Genomic DNA, 22,866 nt, shown 5'->3' on the forward strand with positions numbered 1-22,866 from the left:
ACTGTGAAAGACTGCAGATTCCGTGGGACTTAAGATCAATGATGATAAAATCAAAGCTGTGCATGCCTCCTATAAATCAGAAACAAATGGCATGCTGACACTGCACGTAGAAAGCAGTGGCATTGAATGGGTGAATAGTTTTATCTATCTGAGTAGTCGGTTGATAGTAGGAGGTTCTAAATATGAAGAAGTCATATCAGATTGGTTTTGTGTCAATGGCATTTCAGCATCTTGAAAGGCCTCTGTTTGGATAGTGACAGGTCTGTGTGACAACTAATATACAAGTTTTCATTGTGGTGGTGATGACAAGCCTGTTATATGGAGCCGAAACATGGTCATTAAAAACAGTTTAAGTGAGGAAACTAAACATTTTTCAGTGTTAAAAGTTATGGTGTATTCTTAACATCTGTTGGTTTGAGTTTGTCACAAAGAGATATTTAGATGATCTTGGCAAATTCCAGTCTTGCATCTGTTGAGAACAAGACAACTGCAATGGTAGGATTCATGTCCAACATGTAGAAGAAGGTACCCTTTTACAGAAGCTGTATAGAACTGAGGTGGAAGGTAGTAGCACACCAGGCCAACCATGAATGAGATTGGAAGATGCAATTTTGAGAAACCTAAATTCTCCCATACTGATTCTTTCTGAAGAAAGAACACTTGCAAGGGACCATTCAAGATGGTAGTCGATTCTAAGTGCTATCACAGCTACATCATAGCCTTGTGAATCTAATGCTGGTGCTGTTGGTGCTGGTCTGTGTGTGTGTGTCTCTGTGTACACCCATGGATATCCATATATGTATCCTCATGGATCTGCTCTTGCAATGCCATAATGAGCAACTACCATAAACCAGAGCAAACAAACAAACAAACAAACAAACAAAACCACAGTAGATCCCTTCTCCATATTAATATCTTTCTTCCACAGTTCATTACTGTCTGATTGACATATGTGGTTATGCTCTTTCTGAAATGAAAGTATCACATTTGCATTGTAATCAGGAATGCTCTAACGATGAAGCTGTATTTGATTTGCAGAACCAGTGCCCAATGCACCAGGAGAATACATGACAGCAAACACTAGGTGGCACTCCAAGCACATTTCAAGCAGCAGGATGGCTACACCGCAATTTACCTACATCTGTGATCCAAATGTTTTTCACATCCAGACTAGGGAATCTTATTCCAATGTCTGAGATGACTTATCAAGTGACAATTTGTTTGAACGTATGCAGTGTTGTTGTAATCATTTTGGTACCAGGATATTAACGAGACAAGGTGGATGAGGTAATGTTTACACAAAGCTCTTCTTCAGACATGAAGAGCTCTGTGTAGGCTCGAAAGCTTGTTTCTCTCACCAACAGAAGTTGGTCCAATACAAGATATTACCTCACACACATTGTCTCTCTCATTTGTTTGAAACTCCTTTTGTATGAGTTTAAAACCAAGAAAGAATGAACTCATAGTATGGCAGAGAATAAATGAGAGAGAGCAGCTAGATTCTCTTCTTTTATTTTGGCTAGGAATTTAAGGTAAGAAATGCAATACAGCTGTCTGCAGAGGGCACTCTAACACATCTTACATGTGCCAGGAGTACATATGAAGGAGACATTAATTATTGACTTCACAGTTTAATCATATTAATTTTTTCACCTAAAGCAGGATTTAAAATCCCTCAATTTCACAGTTCAGGGATTGAATTTAATCTCTAAATTTACTACAATTTCTGGTCCAAGACAATTTAATTTTCTATTAGTTTTTCAAAAAATAATGATTACGTTTGCAACAAAAAACAATGACTGATCAGTCAGATTTGAAATGTGTCCATCACAGAGAATTTCACCTTCTTCCTTTTCTCTCTGTAACTAACCAACAGTAACACAACCTCAAGTCAAATCACCCAGACATGATCATCATGTCTCTAACACAGGTCACGATAGAGATTTTAAAATTGAATGGAAGAAAGTTACTCACTTTTTTTCATTACAATTACAGCTGGTTGGAGGAATTTCGATGGCAGCTAATTACATCAGAATATGGGATTCTATTAAAATCAAAATGCTCTGCAAAATGGTGTCAATTTTACTGGAATTTTGTTTAGTACAAAAATCATTGGAAAAAGTTTTGGTAGTGTTGAAATGTTCCAATTCTTTGTTTTGAAATTACATTATTTCTGAATTTTTAAAATTTTGTTTTTTATTATATATCATAATACAAAATTTTAAAAAGTCTAAAGTGAAACTAAATGTTTTGATTTTTGTCAAAACAAAATGTTTCTTTCAATGTGAAATGAAAATACTTTGGAATTTTCCTTCATGGAGAATTCCAAATTTTCAGTTTTTGCTCTGATTTGGAATGAAGACAGATTTTGAAATCTCAAAATATTTTGTGAAACAGAACTTCCATCCTCTATGTACCTCTAATCACAACCCTTTCCTTTTACACAGATATCGCCATATCCATCATTCTCCAGCCGTGCTTCTCACCCGGTCTTCCCCCCAACCTTCAACTTCCCATATCCTTCTCCCCACCTCCAGCAAACCTGAGGAGGTTCACCAGTGATACCCAATTCACTGATGAGTCAGAGTTGGATTCCTTTCAGATGAACTGTGGAAGGATCAGTGTCACAGTTGCCTGGCCCCTTCAGAGATAATAGGTCCAGCTCACCGGTGACTAATTAGCTGCTTCCCAATGGGCCCTGATAAAGGCCAATGGCCTCTATAAAGAGCCAGGTGGTAAATGGAGGAACAGGAAGCAGTAGCAGGGCACTAGTGAGAGTTCCGTGGGAGATCTGCATGAACAGCACCAGTGAACAGTAGCTGGGAGCTGCTGATGAAAAGAGCTGGCACAAAGACAACAGTGAAAAGTGTTGGTGGGACAGTACTAGCCAGAGCTGAGGAACCCTGTCAAGCAGAAGGTTTGTGCAGAGGCCACTAGGTTCAGGGGAAGAAGTGGCTCAGCCACAGGCTAGCTGACCCTAAAATGAAGATGGTAATTCTGGATGAGCTCAGAGGACTCATAGACAAAGGGGTCTGGGGAGTGGAATCATATAGGGAGCCCTCTTGTAATAGCTCTGAGGGGAGGGTTGTGGTTGGAACAGCAATTAGAAGAATGGCCAGTGGTGTGGAAAGCCTGGAACAGGGGGACAGGAATTACAGGATGGGCTTGCTCACACTCAGGTAGATGGTTTGGAGAATGGGCCCTGGAATAATGGCAGAAGAACTAGGGAACAAACCACCTGTAGACTTTTGGGTAGGTGACTGGGAGATGATGTCCCAGGAGTGAGGATGAAGAACTACTGCCTTTTTACTTGTTTTACTTTGGGTTGGGTGTTTATTTTACTTGGAGGGATCTTCTAAGGTTTGGAATTGTACTAATAAATTATGCCCAGCAACAGGGCTCGACTAGGACTTGAAGAAGGACATTCTCTTCCTGGGCAGGGGAAGTGAGCAGTCGTCTGCTCTGTAGTGGAGAAGATGGGCAACTTGGTCTTCTCTAGGGGCAGCAAGGAGCAGCTGAGCCAGGATTTTTAAACCACTGAGCATATACCTTTTTGGCATAATGAACACATGAAAGACTTTTTCTGCTTTATTCCATTATTAATTATTAGTTCTTTGTTTTGAGGACCTTCCTTGTTTCACACGACTTTTGGTCCACTGAAGTGAAATGAAAGGCTCCCATTGGCTTCAGTGAGCTTTGGATCAGGCCAATAGTCAGATGCAAGGAAGCCTACGAAAGGAGTCAGAGTTTAGGAGCTGTTAAAATTAGGCATGGGGGAGGTTTGCAGGAATAGGCTCCTGTACTGCAAAGCTTCAGAGCTCTGCCATAACAGATTGCCTGCTCTGGTAGAGCTTAGAAACTCTGCAGACCAAGCAAATGTCAGCCGTAGATCTCTTAAGATGCTGTACTGATGAAGGGGTAATTGGCTCCAAGGTGTGAAGATGTTACTAGAAGCCTCATTTTACTAATACAACATTCATTAAACATCTCACTTGGTGTCGGGAGACTTTAGCCTGCTTTTACCATAGCAAGCACATCACTAGGAAACCCATTTAAACATTTATATAGAGATTCCAAGGCCAGAAGGCAGCATTGTGATCATCTAGTCTGACCTCCTATATAACACAGGCCATAGAACTTCCCTGAATTAATTCCTGCTTCAAGTCCAATGGCTCTGGTTGAACTAGATTGATTCAAAATTTCCAGTGGTTAAATTGTTCCAAGGATTAATTACCTTCCTTGTTAAAAATGTGCACCTTATTTCTAATCTGAATTTGTCTAGCTTCAACTTCTACCCATTGGATCACGTTACTCCTTTTTCTGATAGATTGACGAATCCTCTGTTGTTAAATTTTTGTTCCCCATGTTGATGCTTATAGACTGTGATCAAGTTATCCCTTAATATTCTCTTTGATAAGCTAAATAGAATGAGCTCCTTGAGTCTCTCACTATAAGGCAGTTTTTCCAATCCTTTAATTATTCTTGTGGCTTTTCTCTGAACCCTCTCCAATTTTTCAAAATATTTCATGAAGTGTAGGTGCCAGAAGTTGACACAGTAACTCCAACAGTGGTAGCACCAGTGCCAAATACAGAGGCAATACACCCTCCCTCCCTATTCTTGGGGTATGTCTACACTACGGGATTAATCCGAATTTACATAATTCGAATTTTGGAAACAGATTGTATAAAGTCAAATGTATGCGGCCACACTAAGCACATTAATTCGGCGGTGTGCGTCCATGTACCAGGGCTAGCGTCGATTTCCAGAGCGTTCCACTGTGGGTAGTTGTCCCATAGCTATCCCATAGTTCCCGCAGTCTCCCCCGCCCATTGGAATTCTGGGTTGAGATCCCAGTGCCTGATGGGGCAAAAAACATTGTCGCAGGTGGTTCTGGGTACAGCCTCACCGCTCCCTCCATGAAAGCTATGGCAGACAACCATTTCGCACCTTTTTTCCTGGGTGAACACTGCAGACTCCATACCACGGCAAGCATGGAGCCCGCTCAGCTCAAGACAGCAGTCATGAACATTGTAAACACCTCACAAGTTCTCGTGCAGTTTATGCTGAGCCAGGACCAGAAAAACGAGGAGAGGAGAAGGCGGCGACGGCAGCACAGCGACAAGAGTGATGAGGACATGGACATGGACACAGAATTCTCTCAAACTGCGGGCCCCGGTACTTTGGAGATCATGTTGTTAATGGGGCAGGTTCTATCCGTGGAATGCCGATTCTGAGCCCGGGAAACAAGCACAGACTGGTGGGACCGCGTAGTGTTGCAGGTGTGGGAGGATTCCCAGTGGCTGCGAAACTTTCGCATGCGTAAGGGCACTTTTATGGAAATTTGTGACTTGCTTTCCCCTGCCCTGAAGCGCCAGAATACCAAGATGAGAGCAGCCCTCACAGTTGAGAAGCGAGTGGCGATAGCCCTGTGGAAGCTTGCAATGCCAGACAGCTAACGGTCGGTCGGGAATCAATTTGGAGTGGGCAAATCTACTGTGAGGGCCACTGTGATGCAAGTAGCCAAAGCAATCACTGAGCTGCTGCTACGAAAGGCTTGGAATGTGCAGGTCATAGTGGATGGCTTTGCTGCAATGGGATTCCCTAACTGTGGTGGGGCGATAGATGGAACCCATATCCCTATCTTGGCACCGGAGCACCAGGGTACCCAGTACATAAACTGCAAGGGGTACTTTTCAGTGGTGCTGCAATCACTTGTGGATCACAAGGGACGTTTCACCAACATCAGCGTGGGCTGGCCGGGAAGGATTCATGACGCTCGCGTCTTCAGGAACACTAATCTGTTTAAACAGCTGCAGCAAGGGACTTACTTCCCGGACCAGAAAATAACCGGTCGCTGGTGATCGTTACTGACTCGCTCAGACCTCAGCCAAACCAATATCCCCATTGTTATTGCTGCTTGCTGTGTGCTCCACGATCTCTGTGAAAGTAAAGGGGAGACCTTTATGGCGGGGTGGGAGGCTGAGGCAAATTGCCTGGCTGCTGATTACGCGCAGCCAGACACCAGGGCGATTAGAAGAGCACACCAGGAAGCGCTGCGCATCAGAGAAGCTTTGAAAACCAGTTTCATGACTGGCCAGGCTACAGCATGAAATTTCTGTTTGTTTCTCCTTCATGAAAACCCACCCCTTTATTGACTCATTCTCTGTAAGGAATCCACCCTTCCCCTTCCCCCAGCTTGCTTTCAAAGGAAATAAAGTCACTATCGTTTAAAAATCATTTATTCTTTATTAATTGATTATAAAAAGAGGGAGAGAACCCGGGTGGGGTTTGGGAGGAGGATCGGCGGGAAGGAAAAGGCCACTAAAACAAGGTTAAAAAAATGACAGCCTTTTGCTTGGGCTGTCCACTGGGGTGGAATGGGAGGGTGTACGGAGCCTTCCCCCCCCCCCCGCGTTCTTACACGTCTGGGTGAGGAGGCTATGGAACATGGGGAGGGGGGAGGGGGATTATACAGGGGCTGTAGCGCCACTCTGTTATCCTGCTGCTGTTCCTGAAGCTCCACCAGACGCCGGAGCATGTCTGTTTGCTCACGCAGCAGCCCCAGCGTTGCATCCTGCCTCCTCTGATCTTCCTGCCGCCACCTCTCATCTCGAGCGTCTCTCTTCTCCTCACGTTGGTCCCTCATGTCCTCACGTTGGTCCCTCCTGTCCTCACGTTCACTGGCTTCTTTCCTATACTTTGAAACCGTGTCCTTCCACTCATTCAGATGAGCTCTTTCACTGCGGGTGGATTCCATGATTTCTGCGAACATCTCGTCTCGCGTCTTCTTTTTCCGACGCCTTATCTGAGATAACCTTCGGGACGGAGGAGGGAGGCTTGAAACATTTACAGCTGCTGGAGGGAGGGAAAAAAGGAGAGAATTTTTTTAAAAGATACATTTTGCAGAACAATGCTTATACTCTTTCATGGTGACCAACACTATTCACATTACATAGCACATGTGATTTCTGTGCAAGGTCACATTTTGCCTCTTAAAATTGAGTGCCTGTGGCTTTGCTGCTAGAGATCACAAACGCAGGTCCGGGCAACAGAATTCGGCTTGCATGCGGCCATGGTAAGCCATTGTCTTTTGGCTTCTGCGCCCTCTGCAGAAGACAAACTAACCGCCACCCCCATTCTCTGGATGATCCTTTATCCCTCTCCCCACCGCGTGGCTGGTATCAGGGAAGATCCCTGCAGGAACCAAACTGACAACCCCCACCCCACCATGAATTCTCTGGGATGATCGCTTTACCCCTCCCCACACCGCGTGGCTGGTATTAGGGAAGATCCCTGCTAGCCAAACGCGAAAAGCTCAGGGCCAATTCCCTCCCCCCCCTGCGGTTGGCTAACTGCAGGGAAGGATTTCTTTTCAGCCACAGGCAAACAGCCCAGTAGGAACGGCCACCTCTGTCCCCTTAATTAAATTCCCATATTTCAACCAGGTTACCATGAGCGATATCACTCTCCTGAGGATTACACAGCAAGATAAAGAACGGATGTTGCTTGAATGCCAGCAAACACCGGGACCATACGCTGCCAGGCTTTGTCATGCAATGATACCAGATTACTTGCTGCAAACATGGCGCAGTCAAGTGTCCTACCATGGAGGACGGAATAAGGCTGCACTGCCCAGAAACCTTGTGGCAAGGCTTTCGGAGTACCTCCAGGAGAGCTTCATGGAGATGTCCCTGGAGGATTTCCGCTCCATCCCCAGACACGTTAATAGACTTTTCCGGTAGCTGTACTGGCCGTGAATGCATCCCAAGTCCTCAGGGCAAAGTAATCATTAAAAAACGCTTGCTTTTAAAACAAGTTTTATATTTTAAAAGGTAAACTCACCTGAGGTCCCTTCCATGGAGTCATGGTCTTGGATACTGGCTTGGGAGGGTTGGGAGGGTACTTCAGTCAGGCTGAGAAAAAGATCCTGGCTGTTGGGGAGAACGGAGTGCTGGGTGCTCTCTGCAAGCTCGTCCTCCTCCTCCTCCTCCTCCTCTTCCCCGTCCGCAGAATCCTCAGGTGTAGCTGATGAGATTACCCCCGCCTCGGAATCCACGGTCAGAGGTGGGGTAGTGGTGGCGCCCCCCCCTAGAACTGCATGCAGCTTGGCGTAGAAGCGGCATGTCCGCGGCTCTGACCCGGGTCAACCGTTTGCCTCCTTTGTTTTTTGATAGGCTTGTCTGAGCTCCTTGACTTTCACGCAGCACCGATCTGAGTCCCTATTGTGGCCTCTCTCCATCATGCCCTTGGAGATTTTTTCAAAAGTTTTGGCATTTCGTCTTTTCGAACGAAGTTCTGCTAGCACAGAATCCTCTCCCCATATAGCAATCAGACCCAGTACCTCCCGTACGGTCCATGCTGGTGCTCTTTTTCGATTATCGGCCTGCATGGTTACCTGTGCTGATGAGCTATCTGTGGTCACCTGTGCTCTCCACGCTGGGCAAACAGGAAATAAAATTCAAATGTTCGCGGGGCTTTTCCTGTCTACCTGGCCAGTGCATCCGAGTTCAGATTGCTGTCCAGAGCGGTCACAATGGTGCATTGTGGGATAGCTCCCAGAGGCCAATACCATCGAATTGCGGCCACACTAACCCTAATTCGAAATGACAATATCGATTTTGGCGCTACTCCGCTCGTCGGGGTGGAGTCCAGAAATCAATTTTAAGAGCCCTTTATTTCAAAATAAATGGCTTTGTTGTGTGGATGGGTGCAGGGTTAATTCGATTTAACGCTGCTAAATCCGAATTAAAGTCATAGTGTAGACCAGGCCTTACTTGAGATTCCGTTCCTGTGTCTGAGGATCACATTAGTCTTTTGGCCAAGGTATTGCACTGGGAGCTCATGTTCAGCTGATTATTCACTCTGACCCCCAAGTTTTAAGTCACTTCTTCCCACATCAGAGTACCCCCTCCGGTAAGGTAGGCTCACTGGCCTACATCCATTCTTCCTAGACATAAGACTTTACATTTGGCTCCACTGCAATTTATATAATTAGCTTGTGCCCAGCTTTCCAAGTGATCCAGGTCACTCTGTATCAGTGACCTGTTCTCTTCATTATTTACCACTCCCAATCTTTGCCATCTGAAAACTTTATCAGTGATGACTTTGTTTTCTTCCAGGCTATTGATAAAAATGCTAAATAGAGTAGGGCCAAGAACCAACCAATCCAGGTGTGATCCAACTAGAAACACATCAGTTTGATGATTCTCCATTTACAATTACATTTTGAGCCTTATCCATTAACCACTTTTTAATCAAGTTAATGTGTGCCATGTTGATTTTTATATTGTTCTAGTTTCTTGACTAAAATGTTGTGTGGTCCCAAGTCAAATGTCTGACAGGAGCGTAGATATATCCTATCAACACTATTACCAACCAAACTTGTAATCTCATCAAAAAAAGATACCGAGTTATTTTGATAGGGTTTATTTTCCATAAGTCTATGTTGATTGGCATTAATTATATCACTTTCTTTTAATTATCTATTAAGGAAGTCCTGTATCATCTATTCCATTACGTTGCCTGGGATTGTTGTCATGCTTACAGGAGTATAATTATCTGTGTCATCCCATTTACCATTTTAAATATTGGCACAACATGGGTTTTTTGCCAGTCCTCTGGAACTTTATCAGTGTTCCAAGACTTCTTTAAAAAAATCAACATTCATGGTCCAGTGAGCTCTGTAGCCCGCTTTTAAAAAACTCCTGGATGCAAATTATCTGGACCTACTGATTTAAAAATGTCTAACTTTAGTAGCTGCTGATTAACATCTTACTTAGTTACTGTTGGCATGGAAAATATTTAATAATCATTTGGCTTTATTTCAAAATACAGAACAGATATACTTATTGAACACTTTTGCTTTTTCTGCATTATTGACAATTCTAACATTTCCATCTAGTAGTGGCCCAATACCATTGTTATGTTCTTTTTGTTCCTGATATACTTAAAAGAATGCCTTCTTATTGTCCTTAACTCTGCTGGCCACATATTTCTCCTAGTGTCCTTCTGCTCCCTTATCAATTTTCTATAATTCCTAGCTTCCAATTTATATCCATTGTTATCCATTTTCCCTTTTCTCCATTTGTTAGATTAAAAAAATATTACTGCTTTCAATTTAAACACAGGAAAAGAAGAGCAAAACAAAACATTAAAATACTTGGAATTCAAAAGTTAAATGATCATTAATTCTGGGAAAGTTCCTCTTTCTTTCACAGAACAGGAAGACGATGAAGGTGACACATAGTGGAAGGGCCTGACAGGAAATTAAAATACTACATCCTACAAGCTTCTTAGGATTCAGCCAACCTAATGGTGGTGGTGGTGATGGTATCATCTGGTTCTCTTGCCTCATTTGGTCTTGTCAGAACAGCTTTCAGGATGAGGCAAAAAGAAGGCCCAGTGCTATGATGGTAAAATATCTGGATCTCAGGAAGGTGGTGTAGAGAGCCAGGAAGGCGATGCTGCTTAATTGTTGGATGAAATGAGGACCTCCAGGACTCTAAGATCCTCAAGATGTTAAACATCCCATTATGCTTCCCTCTTTAAAATATCTGGAAGAGGCATGGTCAACCCTTACTGTCCCATTAGTTTGACTGAGCAAAACAAATGTCTGGAAGTTCATATATGCCATTTCTTTCCTTTTCAAGGAATTCCTAGTGCCATTTAACTTGTAACCTCACAGGATGCTTAGAGGTCATACCATCATCATTAACCAATTTGGTTCAGCAAGAGTTAGCAAGACCCAGAATTATAGTGCAAAAGATAAGGATCAGCCTGTCCTACTCCTAGCTAATCCCCAGGGCCAGTGCAATCCATTAGGCGACCTAGGCGGTCGCCTTGGGTGCTAACATTTGGGGGACGGCGACCGCAGCAGCCGGATCTTCGGCCACCATGGTCTTCGTCGGTATTTCGGAGGCGGGACCTTCCGCCACCTAGGGCGGCAAAAAAGATGGCGGCGCTCCTGCTAATCTCCCTTGGCATCACTACAGGGGAACGCCTATGGTGGGTAAGAGATAGCTCCTCTCCTCTCCTGCAAAATTCCTTAGCTATGACTCTGCTCTGTCAGGGTTCTGCAAAGCAAGTACCTCCCCGCCCGCCTTACTCCCATTCCATCTGCATTTTCTTCAGCATCTTTGGCCTCTGTCTGGTCCTCTTTCTACCACACCCCTTGGCTGGCATTTATGCAGCACAAAAATGGATTTATGCAGCAGTTTTATAAACGGGAGCATTATATGATCACTTGTGCAGCTGTATAATTGCACAGCACATATTGCCTTGTCCATAAGTCATTTTTGTCTGTGTTTAAATTTGGATTTCAAAAGAGCAGCACATCAGTAAGCTAGACCGTGTTATTTTCTATGACTCATCAGCAGCAATGAAATAATTTATCTTTATTAATGGAATCAGCCAATCGCTTAGGCAACTGGAAGGTACTTGAGATAATTTCAGTCGAGGACACTTTTACTGCCTGGATTTTCACAAGATTCTCTGTCTGCAACCAAAGTGAAAAGCAGAACATGAGATCGAATAAGATTCAGCACTCAGGTAACACAATTCTGTCCTCCTATTGTATGGGTGTATGCTCCAAACTTGCTGTTAAAATCAGTTTATGTGCATTCTTTACTCACAATAAAACTATACTGAGATTCACAACAGAGATTCAAACCAGGTTTGAAAGTATTGAAAATGGGCTGAGCCATTGAACAAGGAGACAATAAAAGATATGAACTATATCATGTATTCAGCCATGCAGAATGTTTTCACACACCTTAATTCAAAAGAAAACCCATTATGTGTTTCAACATACGGATCAGAGGAGTAAGCAATTCAATTATGGCTGGGTCATTTTCAAAAGGACTAAAATTAAAATTTTCAGATGTGCCTAAGTTACATAGGTTCCGAAATTCTATTCACTCTCCATGGGAATTAGGTACCTAAGGACCTTTGAGGATCTGAGCCTAAGTCTGTTTTGAAAATGTTCCATGCAGGCTGTCATAACTATAAAGGGAAGGGTAACAACCCTCCTGTGTACAATACTATAAAATCCCTCCTGGCCAGAGACACCAAAATCCTTTTACCTGTAAAGGGTTAAGAAGCTCAGGTAACCTGACTGACACCTGACCTAAGGACCAATAAGGGGACAAGATACTTTCAAATCTTGGTGTGGGGGAGGCTTTTGTTTGTGCTCTTTGTTTTGGGGGTTGTTCGCTCTTGGGACTAAGAAGGACCAGACATCAATCCAGGCTCTCCAAATCTTTCTGAACAAGTCTCTCATATTTCAAACTTGTAAGTAACAGCCAGGCAAGGCGTATTAGTTTTATCTTTGTTTTCTCAACTTGTAAATGTTCCTTTTGCTAGAGGGTTTACCTCTGTTTGCTGTAACTTTGAACCTAAGGCTAGAGGTGGTTCCTCTGGGCTCTTTGAAACTGATTACCCTGTAAAGTTATTTTCCATCCTGATTTTACAGAGGTTATTTTTACCTTTCTTTCTTTAATTAAAAGCCTTCTTTTTAAGAACCTGCTTGATTTGTCCTTGTTTTAAGATCCAAGGGTTTGAATCAATGTTCACCTGGAAATTGGTGGAGAAGTCTCTCAAGGCTACCCAGGGAAGGGTTATAGTACTTGGGAGGGAGATACTCTGGGTGGGAGGTAGACAGAGTTTCCCAAATAACTCATAAATAATTTGGGTGGTGGCAGCAAAACCAGATCTAAGCTGGTAGTTAAGCTTAGAGGTTCTCATGCAGGTCCCCACATCTGTACCCTAGAGTTCAGAGTGGGGAAGGAACCTTGACATAGGCAGACTCCTGTGCGCATATAGCACAAGTTGCAGGATGCTTTGTGGATACACAGACATCCTCACAGCCCAAAGCACAACTCCATGAATCCACAGCTCCTGTCTTAATCCATCCCTTGTTTCTGCATCTCTGGTGACTGAGGTACCAATGAGGCGCTGATCTGAACTGGGCTCTTTATGGGTTACATTAATAATAATCTAAAAATACATTTTCCTCTTTTCAAGTAAGAGTTTGAAAAAATTCCAGTCATAAAATGTGTGCTAGAAATGCTGCAGAGTGAGAGTCTGGCAGCATGCCCAAGACAAAAGGGAATAGAAAATATGTGTCATTCTCCTGAATGCATCAAATTTTAATCTGAATTGAAAGCATATTTCTTTGTCCCAGGATGTCTCATTTTAGGCAGGCTTTGCTATGCTTTAAACAACACATTAACAGCAGAATTTAAACAGGAAAAATGGAGTAAATTTTTTGTATAATGGATGCGTTTAGATAATGCAGCCATCACTGTCCTATCAAAGTGTCTTACAACATGTAAAGATACCCAAATAATTAAAAAAATACCACCTACAAAGGATGGTCTGACCCCAACTAGTGAAATGATTCTGTTTTATTGGGGCTATTGTCCTGCTGAGAAGGCAGGGAAGGTAACCAGGTACAGTAACTCCTCATTTAAAGTCGTCTCAGTTAACATTTTTTTGTTGTTATGTTGCTGATCAATTGGAGAACATGCTCGTTTAAAGTTGTGCAATGCTCCCTTCTATCGTCGTTTGGCAGCCACCTGCTTTGTCCACTGCTTGCAGGAAGAGCAGCCCGTTGGAGCTAGCTGGTGGGGGCTTGTAACCAGAGTGGACCAGCAGCCCCCCTCTCAGCTCCCCGCTCTCCTAAGTTCCCTGTGCAGCAGCTGCCCAGCAGGCTATCAATTGCTGGGCAGTTTAGCTGTCCCTCCCCCCACTGTCATGTGCTGCTCCTGCCCTCTGCCTTGGAGCTGCTCTCAGAGACTCCTGCTTGCTGTGCAGGGAGGGAAGTGTGGAGGCTAATGTCAGGGTGTCCCTCTCCCCCCTGCTCCTGCACCCCGCTTACCCCTTCTCCATATAGAGCAGGGAGGGGACACGGACAGAGAGAGACAGAGAGAGCCTGGGGCAGCAGCTGCTGTCTCAACTTCCTGATCCACTTAAAAAGACAATACACTTAACAGTGGGTCAGCTTACTTAAAGGGGCAGTGTGCATCTCTCTCTCTCTCCCACACACAAGGTGTGTGTCTGTCTCTGTCTGCTATGCTGTCTCCCCTCCTTCGTGTTCGTGCTGTCTTGTCTGAGAGGCTACATTAACAACAGTGTGTTAACCCTTGAGGGCTCAGTCAAGTGCTAGTTCATCATTTAGCAGCAAGGCATTCCCTGGGAAATATCCCCCCCGCTTCCACCCTCTAACTTCACCACCTCAACCAAGCTTCACAATCATCATAGCTGTGAACAGTATTAAATTGTTTGTTTAAAACGTATACTGTGTATATATCTATATAATATATAGTTTTTTGTCTGGTGAAAAAATTTCCCCTGGAACCTAACCCCCCCATTTACATTAATTCTTTTGGGGAAATTGGATTTGCTTAACATCGTTTCACTTAAAGTTGTATTTTTCAGGAACATAACTACAATGTTAAGCGAGGAGTTACTGTAGGTCATTGCCTTCAAGTCAGCTCCAGCTAGAATTTCTCTGCAATCTTTGGTTTAGACCAGAGGTGGGCAAACTACGGCCCATGGGCCACATCTGGCCATGGGCCCGTCCTGCCTGGCCCCTGAGCTCCTGTCCCGGGAGGCTGTCCCTCCTCCCCCGCAGCCTCAGCTCACTGCGCTGCCGGTGCAATGCTCTGGGCAGCAGGGCTGCGAGCTCTTGCCAGGCAGCGCAGCTGCAGAGCCGCGGCCTGACCCAGTGCTCTGTTCTGCGTGGTGGTGTGGCTGGCTCCAGCGGGCAGCACGGCTGCCTGTCCTGGTGCTCTGGGCAGTGTGGCTGTAGCGCCCAGCCACTGGTGCTCCAGGCAGCACAGTAAGGAGGCAGGGAGCAGGGGGGGTTGGATAGAGGGTAGTGGAGTTTGGGGTGGTTGTCAGGGGGTGGGGGTGTGGATAGGGGTTGGGGCGATCAGGGGGCGGGGAACTGGGGGGTTGAATGGGGGCAGGGGTTCCGGGGGGGCAGTCAGGAAGGAGGGAGGGGTGGATGGGGTGGCAGGGGCAGTCAGGGGCAGGAGTTCCAGGGGCGGTCAGTGGACAGGGAAGGGTAGATGGGGCAGGGTCCCGGGGGACCATCAGGGGGCGAGAAGCAGAGGGGGATGGGATAAGGGGCGGGGGATGGGCCACGCCTGGCTGTTTGGGGAGGCACAGCCTGGGGAGCCCCGATGTGACCCTGAGGCCAAAAAGTTTGCCCGCCCCTGGTTTAGACTCTAGAGGCAGATGCTGCAGAAGGTGAGTAAGCCTAATCTTGGACAGTGACTGTTCCAATCTAAATATATTCAGCAACCTGAATATTAAGCAACTGGCCAAATAGATCAAGTTCCCAACAAGGTAATTAAGCAAGAACCCAAGGCAGTGGACCTCTTTCTCAACCCTCCTGACCATGTGAATCTGATAGTCATATTGAGCTGCCCAGTACTGCACCCCTGCCCCACTGTCTCAACACCTGAAATGTTGTTGCAAGAGCTGACATGTGAATGGGGGATTGAAGTCTGTCTCCCCAGGCTGAGGGCCTGGTTCTCAGTTACTCTAGTCCTGCATGTGGGGCAGGAATGGAATGGGTGGGAAGGCAAAGGTGGCTTAAGGCCATCTTTGCACTCTGTATACTGGAACTCTGCAGTGAAGACATACCCTAAGGGTGACACACCTGATCACCGAATGACAGAGACTTACCAAATTAGGGATCCTAGCCCCAAGGACGATGCGGTATTTCAAGTGCCTGAAAGTAACACAAATGCCAATCATTTACAAAGAATCCATTTACAGAGAATTCAAACTTATCTCCCCATTTGTTCCCAATCTGTTTATACCTCAATAAAGGTACAAGCTCTTAACCCTGGACAAGGCAGAGGGTCCCCGAGCTTTACTTCCTTGAATTACAGAATAGCTCATTCTTTCAGTCCCTGAGTTTTCCTAACAAGTTGTAAGGTGTTAGTCCAGGGGGCTCTGGAATCCCTCCAAGTTTTAGGTCTGTCTGACCGGCTGACATCATCTTGGCCGACAGAACCAGGCTGCTTTATGAGAAACCTGCAGGAGATTAGGTCACCACCTAGTATCTTGAACAAACAAAAAAGTGCTAAACTGAAATAATTTTAAGATCAGTTTTTAAAAATAGTTTCCAAACGCTGTCAGTTTAGTAGAGGAGATGTTTTCAGGCAGTGACAACGAAGGGGAGTGATTGCTATGTAACTGGGATAGCACTGGCACAATTTCATGTGGGGGATGCACTGGGGGGTAAAAATGGGCTTGAAAATTTAAGCTCTGATCCTAATACAAAAATTGCCAAACAAAGATAAAGTGAAATGCAGCCAGAACCCCTTTTTTCGTCCTGCTGTGGGTATTCAGTCAAGCATCTTATTTTGTTTTCAGTATCTGGTTTTCCGTTTCAAATAGTCTCCTCTCTTAACTGGGATGTCTTCTGGGGTAGACTTGGCACACATAATTCTGGCGGTACATGAGTGTGGTCCCTCCCTTTTGTAGAGCCTCTTTGCTGAATCCCTGCCTGTTACACTTCCCTTTTATGCCTTGCTATTTGAATGTGGAAGAGAAAATACTGAGTTTTCTTTGCAAGAGGATAAGACTTCGGTTTCCTTAGTGTCTTTTTAAATTGTCACCAGTTTAGAGTGCAACGGAAGAGAAGCTGAATTTCTTATTGTGCATCTTTTCTTTGAGGCTGAAATTGCTCTTGCCAAGTTTTCAAGTAGGACTTGAATGACGCCCTCTCTCGCTCTCCCCCCCCCCCCAACTCAGCTCCCCCAGCAGCAGCAGAGCCCTCCCCCGTCCCCCTCCTAGACAGGAGAGGGCTTCAGGGTAAAGGGTGGGCGGCACAAGACTTGCTCTGCTGACCCAGTGGCCTGATCCAATCACAGAGAGGACTGAAACCCTTCAGCCCCTCCTCGCCTTTACTTCAAAGGAAGAGGGAGAGGGCGGGGGGAGGAGGCGAGGGTGGCAATGTAGGTCCTTTCTTCTTTGTCCGCCTCTTCTCCGAGTCCCAATAAGAAGCGGGCTGAGCTGTAGTTGAGGTGCAGGACATTCTCTTAGGTTTAAAATCCCAACAGGACTAGACACAGCCTCCCACCTGCCAGCTTCATTCCAACTGTCTAACCCTTCCTGCGGCCACAATGGTTGAGGCATTCTGTGCTACCTGGAAGCTGATTGACAGCCAGAATTTTGATGAATACATGAAGGCGCTGGGTAGGTAAAAGGAGCTATTGCTAATCACCCACTGAGATGCTGAAATTGTTCCTGAAGTTTTGATGATGTTTTCCAGCACAGATAGGTTGGAGAGTGATCGTGGGATTTGGGATTTTGCACTGGATTAAAGCATCTGAATGATTTCTGAGTAGAACCAAAAAAAGAATCATTGTCTAGCTGAGCTGAATGTTGCTGCAGAGAATGTGAATGTGAAAGTGCCGTGGCTTTGCCGGCTCTGTTATTTCCATCATTGTTTCATTCTTTATCAAAGTTAACGTGAAATAGATATAATTTGCATGGTGAGTTTGTAAGGGGCGGGGCGGGGAAGGCGGGGGAACAGAGTGGTAATGCATTGAGCCTGTTTTAAAACTTTATTTTAGGAAAAGACAATGAGATCAACTGAATCAACAAAAGTTGCTTGCAAATAAACAAACAGGTCCCTCTCATTGTACAGGAATGATAAAGATTGCCATCTAAATAAGCAAAAAGTAACTGTCACTAATTCAGTGACAAGAAGCTGATGTACTACACTGTTGACCTAAGGGGTCATTGTTGCAATATATTGTGTTTCTTAAGTGGATACCTGAGGACTCAGAAATATATACAGTGAGCTAGAGTGTAGGAGGGTGGATAGATGAGGTATGGATGACTGGGCAGAGAAGTGTAAAGTGTAGTGTGATCGTGAAAGGAGCAGAACAGGATAGGAGGTTTCACCTTATTGTTTGGCAAACAGGGTGTAAAAGAAATCAGGGTCTGATGGATTTTTGTTTTCATTTGGCGGGTTAGGAGTGGGCTTTGCTACTCGGCAGGTGGGGAACGTCACTAAGCCCACGGTGATAATCAGCAATGAAGGGGACAAAGTAGTGATCAGGACCCAGAGCACTTTCAAGAACACTGAAATCAGCTTCAAGCTTGGAGAAGAGTTTGAGGAAACTACCCCAGATGACAGAAACTGCAAAGTAAGTGAACACCCTCTCAGGCTGTAGCATTTGAAAAGTCTTATCTTTTGGTGGGGGAGGGACTAGGGAGAATGATTCAACTTCTTTGCCACAGTTAGTTTAGTTTTGTAGCACAGAAAGGGAGTGTAAGGAAAGACAAGACCACATTTTACCCATCTAGAGACACAAAATTATGTCTGGATGTTATGACATATGTTTTGGCCTTCCAGTATGAAGGAATTCTGCTAGATGCCCCATCCATATTTTTGTACCAGTCACTTTAATCCAAAAATCAGTTTAGGAGACATCATTCTCAACTGAAATGAGGAAGTACATCTTTCCTGAACTTTGGGGGCTTTAAAAAGTTGCTAAACCAGAGCAAATGTGAAATTATCATTTAAATGTCACTGGGACACACAAAGCAGGATTTATTTAATCCTTTTTGTACAAACAAGAATCAAATGGACTTTTCATTTTAAACAAGGAGGGTTCATGGGTTTGGATTTAAAATGCCTAGAACTCGTTTATTATGTCAGGTTTGAGTAAGTTTGCTGAAGAGAATCTAGTAGAGGCTATTGAATACATTCCCTAGAAATCTGAATAGTATCTGCTACTGTTTTAAATTAATCCTTCTCTTTGTATATTTTGATATCCCAGTCAGTTGTGACCCTGGATGGAGACAAACTAGTTCATGTACAGAAATGGGACGGCAAAGAGACAAACTTTGTTAGAGAAATTAAGGATGGCAAAATGGTAATGGTAAGTAAAATGATCACTGAGCTCATATGTATCAGATTAACTATTTGTTTAGATCTATCGAGAGCATGCTATTTTTATTTAAAATCTAGAGCTAGTTATCTGTAAAGCTGGTTGAGAATTTTTAAAAGTTCATATATATATATATATTGCTGCTCTGAATCTGTTTATGGACAATGGAAAACTTTCAGCATTTTTCAACCAGCTCTAGTTAACGGTCTTCAGAAAGTCAATGACATTTTAGACTTTTGAAGGGAGGGGATTAAAATACAGCATTGTACTAATCCCAAATGAAACAAAATACACTTCTGGAACTGCAAAAATATGAACTATTTGATTAAATGTGCATCAATCCATTTTAAACAGGTGGTACTTTAGATCACTAAAATAAAATTGTTTTATACTTCCATGTGCAACTAGTTATTTAGAATAATATTTCTCTGGGGTAATATATCTTGAGGATTTTTGCATTTCATAATGAATGGAGTATTCCTGCTTAGATTATTTTCCAAAATGATGACCAGGGGAAGAGGTTCACATAAAGAGTAATATTTTATGCTTTTAACCCACCTACCTCCAGTGATGCTTTGGGAACAGGATTATAATGTTGTGGCAGTCAGGGCCATCCTTATCCATACACAAACTACACACCTGCGTGCTGCTCCAATGGCCAGCCTGATCTGGCCAGGAAAGCTGCCGCCACTCCCACCCCATGCTCACTCCACCCCTTCCTCATAGCCCCCGCCCCTGCTCCATCCCCAGCCATGCTCCCACTCCACCCCTTCCCATGAGCTATGTCCCTGGGCACTGCAGCAGGGGTCTGGTGTGCCCTGCACTCACCAGGCGGCGGGAAGTCTACAGACGGCCCTGGTGGCAGTGATACTAAAGCTACGGCTGAAAAGTGCACACGTTCTAAACCTTTATAATACTGGGAGGAAGGGGGTTTGGAAATGTAGCCTCTGGGCTGAAATTTTTCATGTTTGTTCTTGGCATGAAAAAGAAGTGTGTTCAGCTACTTCACTTTCTGTTACTTGGCCATTGGAGAATCAGTCTTTAACTCTTGTTTTTGTTCAGATACACTCTCTCTCTCTCTTTGTGTGTGGAGAATTCCAGATAGTTTAAACTTAAAAGTGCAGACATAATATGTAGTTGGTCAATGAGAAATATGTGTTCTTAAGTTTGCTTGTTATAAAGCAAGTAACGATGGTATTGGCCCGTGTGCAGCAAACTATCTTACAAGAAATCTGAACAGGAATTTGGGATGCAAAATTGCAGATATGCAAACAGCTATCCCTTCTGCCAGTGGGAGTGGGCAGCAAGAAGGGTTTAATATCTAGGGCGTTCCTTTTCAACAATGTAACCAAAACCGGCTCGAGCCCCCACCCAGTAACTTGGGAAAATTTCACTCTTCACGATTGGCACCTCCAAGAGGCAATATATTGGGAGTTCCATACATTAGAATTACCAGCCATATTCAGTGATTACATATACAATCAGTGGACATGGTACATTTATTTGAACACTTGATTCCCTTTACATATACCCCCTACATATAATAAGTATTGCATATGAACATTGAAATATACACATAGTGTATTGCACATTCTGATATGGGATCAGTATGGTTTTTGTCTGTTTGTTTTTGTTTTCATAATTTTTTTTAATATAGGTTCAATGTTATGGCTGAGAGTTTAAATGCACAAAAGTTAGGAAATTCTGTTTTGGTTCCCAGACATCCTTTATTTTGGTCCCCTTTCTGATCTAGTGTATCATGAGTTACTCTGTATTGAAAACAGCAATAAGAAAGGTATGGTTGCTGTGGGAACCACAACTCTGAATATTTTCACTCAATATTAAGGGTGCACGATCATGTTTTGTTTACTTTTATATGATTTACATCCACTAGAACAGTGGCTCTCAAACTTTTTTACTGGTGACCCCTTTCACATAGCAAGCCTCTGAGTGCGACCCCCCTTTATAATTTAAAAACACTTTTTTATATATTTAACACCATTATAAATGCTGGAGGCAAAGCAGGGTTTGGGGTGGATGTTGACAGCTTGCGACCCCCACCATGTAATAACCTTGCAACCCACTGAGGGGTCCCAACCCTCAGTTTGAGAACCCTTGCATTAGAACAACCTCTTTAGATTTAGCAATAAGTAGAAAATGGTTATGAAACGTGGTATGGTGTTTTAACTTCTCTATTTCTTCTCCAACTTGCAGACTCTCACCTTTGGTGATGTGGTTGCTGTTCGCCACTATGAGAAAGCATAGAACCTACCTGTCCCCTGTCCAGGTGTTACTCCTGCTGGATGCATTTAACTGCCATCCAAAACTGAACGTAGCTAAGTGACATGAACATTACTGGCATGAAAGGTTAATGAAGAGCTTGCGGGTTGTTGGTTTTTTATTTTTACTTTATACCATCAATTGGCAAACTCTTGTTCAGTAAAATGCAACAGGTAGAACTTTGCATTAAATCTCTGAAACACTTGTCTTCGTTTTTTACAATAAATGGAACATATTTGACATGTTATGAAATGCAATTCAAACTTAAAATTAAAATGTTTTTAAACTCATGCTGGTTTTGCATTTAATGGACTAGTGTTTCAGTGCTTTGGAGGAGGTGATATAAAAACATTTCCTAAATGGGGTTAATACTGCAAGGAGGGGTGGTGGCAAGATGCTACAGTAGGCTGGGCTATATGGGGTCACTTTGGTCAAACAGGAAACCAGGTGTGACTTCACTCCAATTTAGTGGCTTCTCTTTGCTTGAGAAACTCAGGAGCAGCATCTTTGTAGTGCTGCAGTGGGGGCAGAGAGGTGATAGGAAACATGGGTACTATCTCCCTGGCTCAAACCACTGACAGTCCCCTTCCTCTCTGATAATAATAATCTTTACTGACAGCCTGATCCAAAACTCACTGACATCAATGAGAACACTTCCACTGACTTCAGTGGGTTTTGAATCAATCCTTTACTATTTTGTGTGTGTGTGTGTTAATGTGGCTAATGGAGGAAGTGGGTGAGAGTTCTATGATCTTCAGTGCAGAGGGAAATAAATCAGAACCAAAAGGCAGAAATGCTCCATAGATTGGGGTGGGAGGGCAGTAGGAATGTAGCAGGCCCTGATCACCCTCAGGGTTATAGCTTGCCTTTCCCTCAGATGCCACAGGGTTAGGAAGCTTTGCTCCTTGAGGGGAGCATAGAGTGGAAACACCATGATGTGAACCTCCTCCTGGAGTCCCTTCTTGTACGTTTTATCACACAATGGTGCATTATGGACCTTAATTTGTATGGAGGGGCAGTAATCTCTTCTAAGAGCCGTATTGCATTTTACAGAAATCAAAATTGTTTTAATAAAACATCTTAAAAGCAGAATTGGTGTGAACTGGCTCTATACCCCAGTTTTCTGAGCCAAATAAAACCAAAAAGAGTTACATGGCATCATATATGTAACTAGGACGAAAAGATATAAAGAGAATCCCCCTTCTGTTAGGACATTGCATCCATGGGCCATATCTGCTTTTGGTTGATTAAGACCTTTTTTTAACAGTGACACGGTTGTGATATTTAACCAGTGGGCCACATTGGGGATGCTGCAAAGGCATATGGCCAGAAAGGCGTTTCAGGAGGGGAATTGCACCTGAGCTCCCAGGCCTGATGCTGGACCATGGTATTCCTTAGATCTGCTAGCTGGTGTGGTGGAAGTAGTTCTGGTTCCTCCCCACCATAGTGTCTCTCTTTCATAAGGACACTGATGGAGGACTAGTGCTTGGTCTCAGCGACTGCGACTATGGCTGGTCCTTCTGTGCAGGGAGCACAAGAACACCTCAATTGATAAGGGTCTAGACACAAATTGGCCCTAAAAAAGACACGAATGCAAGATCTTGTTTTCTAATATCCTTTTACAGGGAAGTGCTCTTTGAAGGGACTTAACACTGTAAATCTAGG

At 43.9% G+C, this 22,866-nt stretch overlaps 1 protein-coding gene across 1 annotated transcript; it reads left to right on the forward strand.

Annotated features, from left to right (window-relative positions):
• The first annotated feature begins 16,916 nt into the window (after nt 1-16,916).
• Nucleotides 16,917-21,491, forward strand: FABP7 (fatty acid binding protein 7). The gene is made up of 4 exons (XM_005280184.4): nt 16,917-17,215; nt 18,002-18,174; nt 18,811-18,912; nt 21,136-21,491. Exons 1-4 carry the CDS (start codon nt 17,143-17,145, stop codon nt 21,184-21,186), a joined length of 399 nt encoding a protein of 132 aa, XP_005280241.1. The 5' UTR covers nt 16,917-17,142; the 3' UTR covers nt 21,187-21,491.
• The last annotated feature ends 1,375 nt before the right edge of the window (nt 21,492-22,866 follow it).

This window comes from Chrysemys picta, chromosome 3 (assembly GCF_011386835.1).
Source record: "Chrysemys picta bellii isolate R12L10 chromosome 3, ASM1138683v2, whole genome shotgun sequence".
In the NCBI taxonomy this organism is placed as follows: Eukaryota; Metazoa; Chordata; order Testudines; family Emydidae; genus Chrysemys; species Chrysemys picta.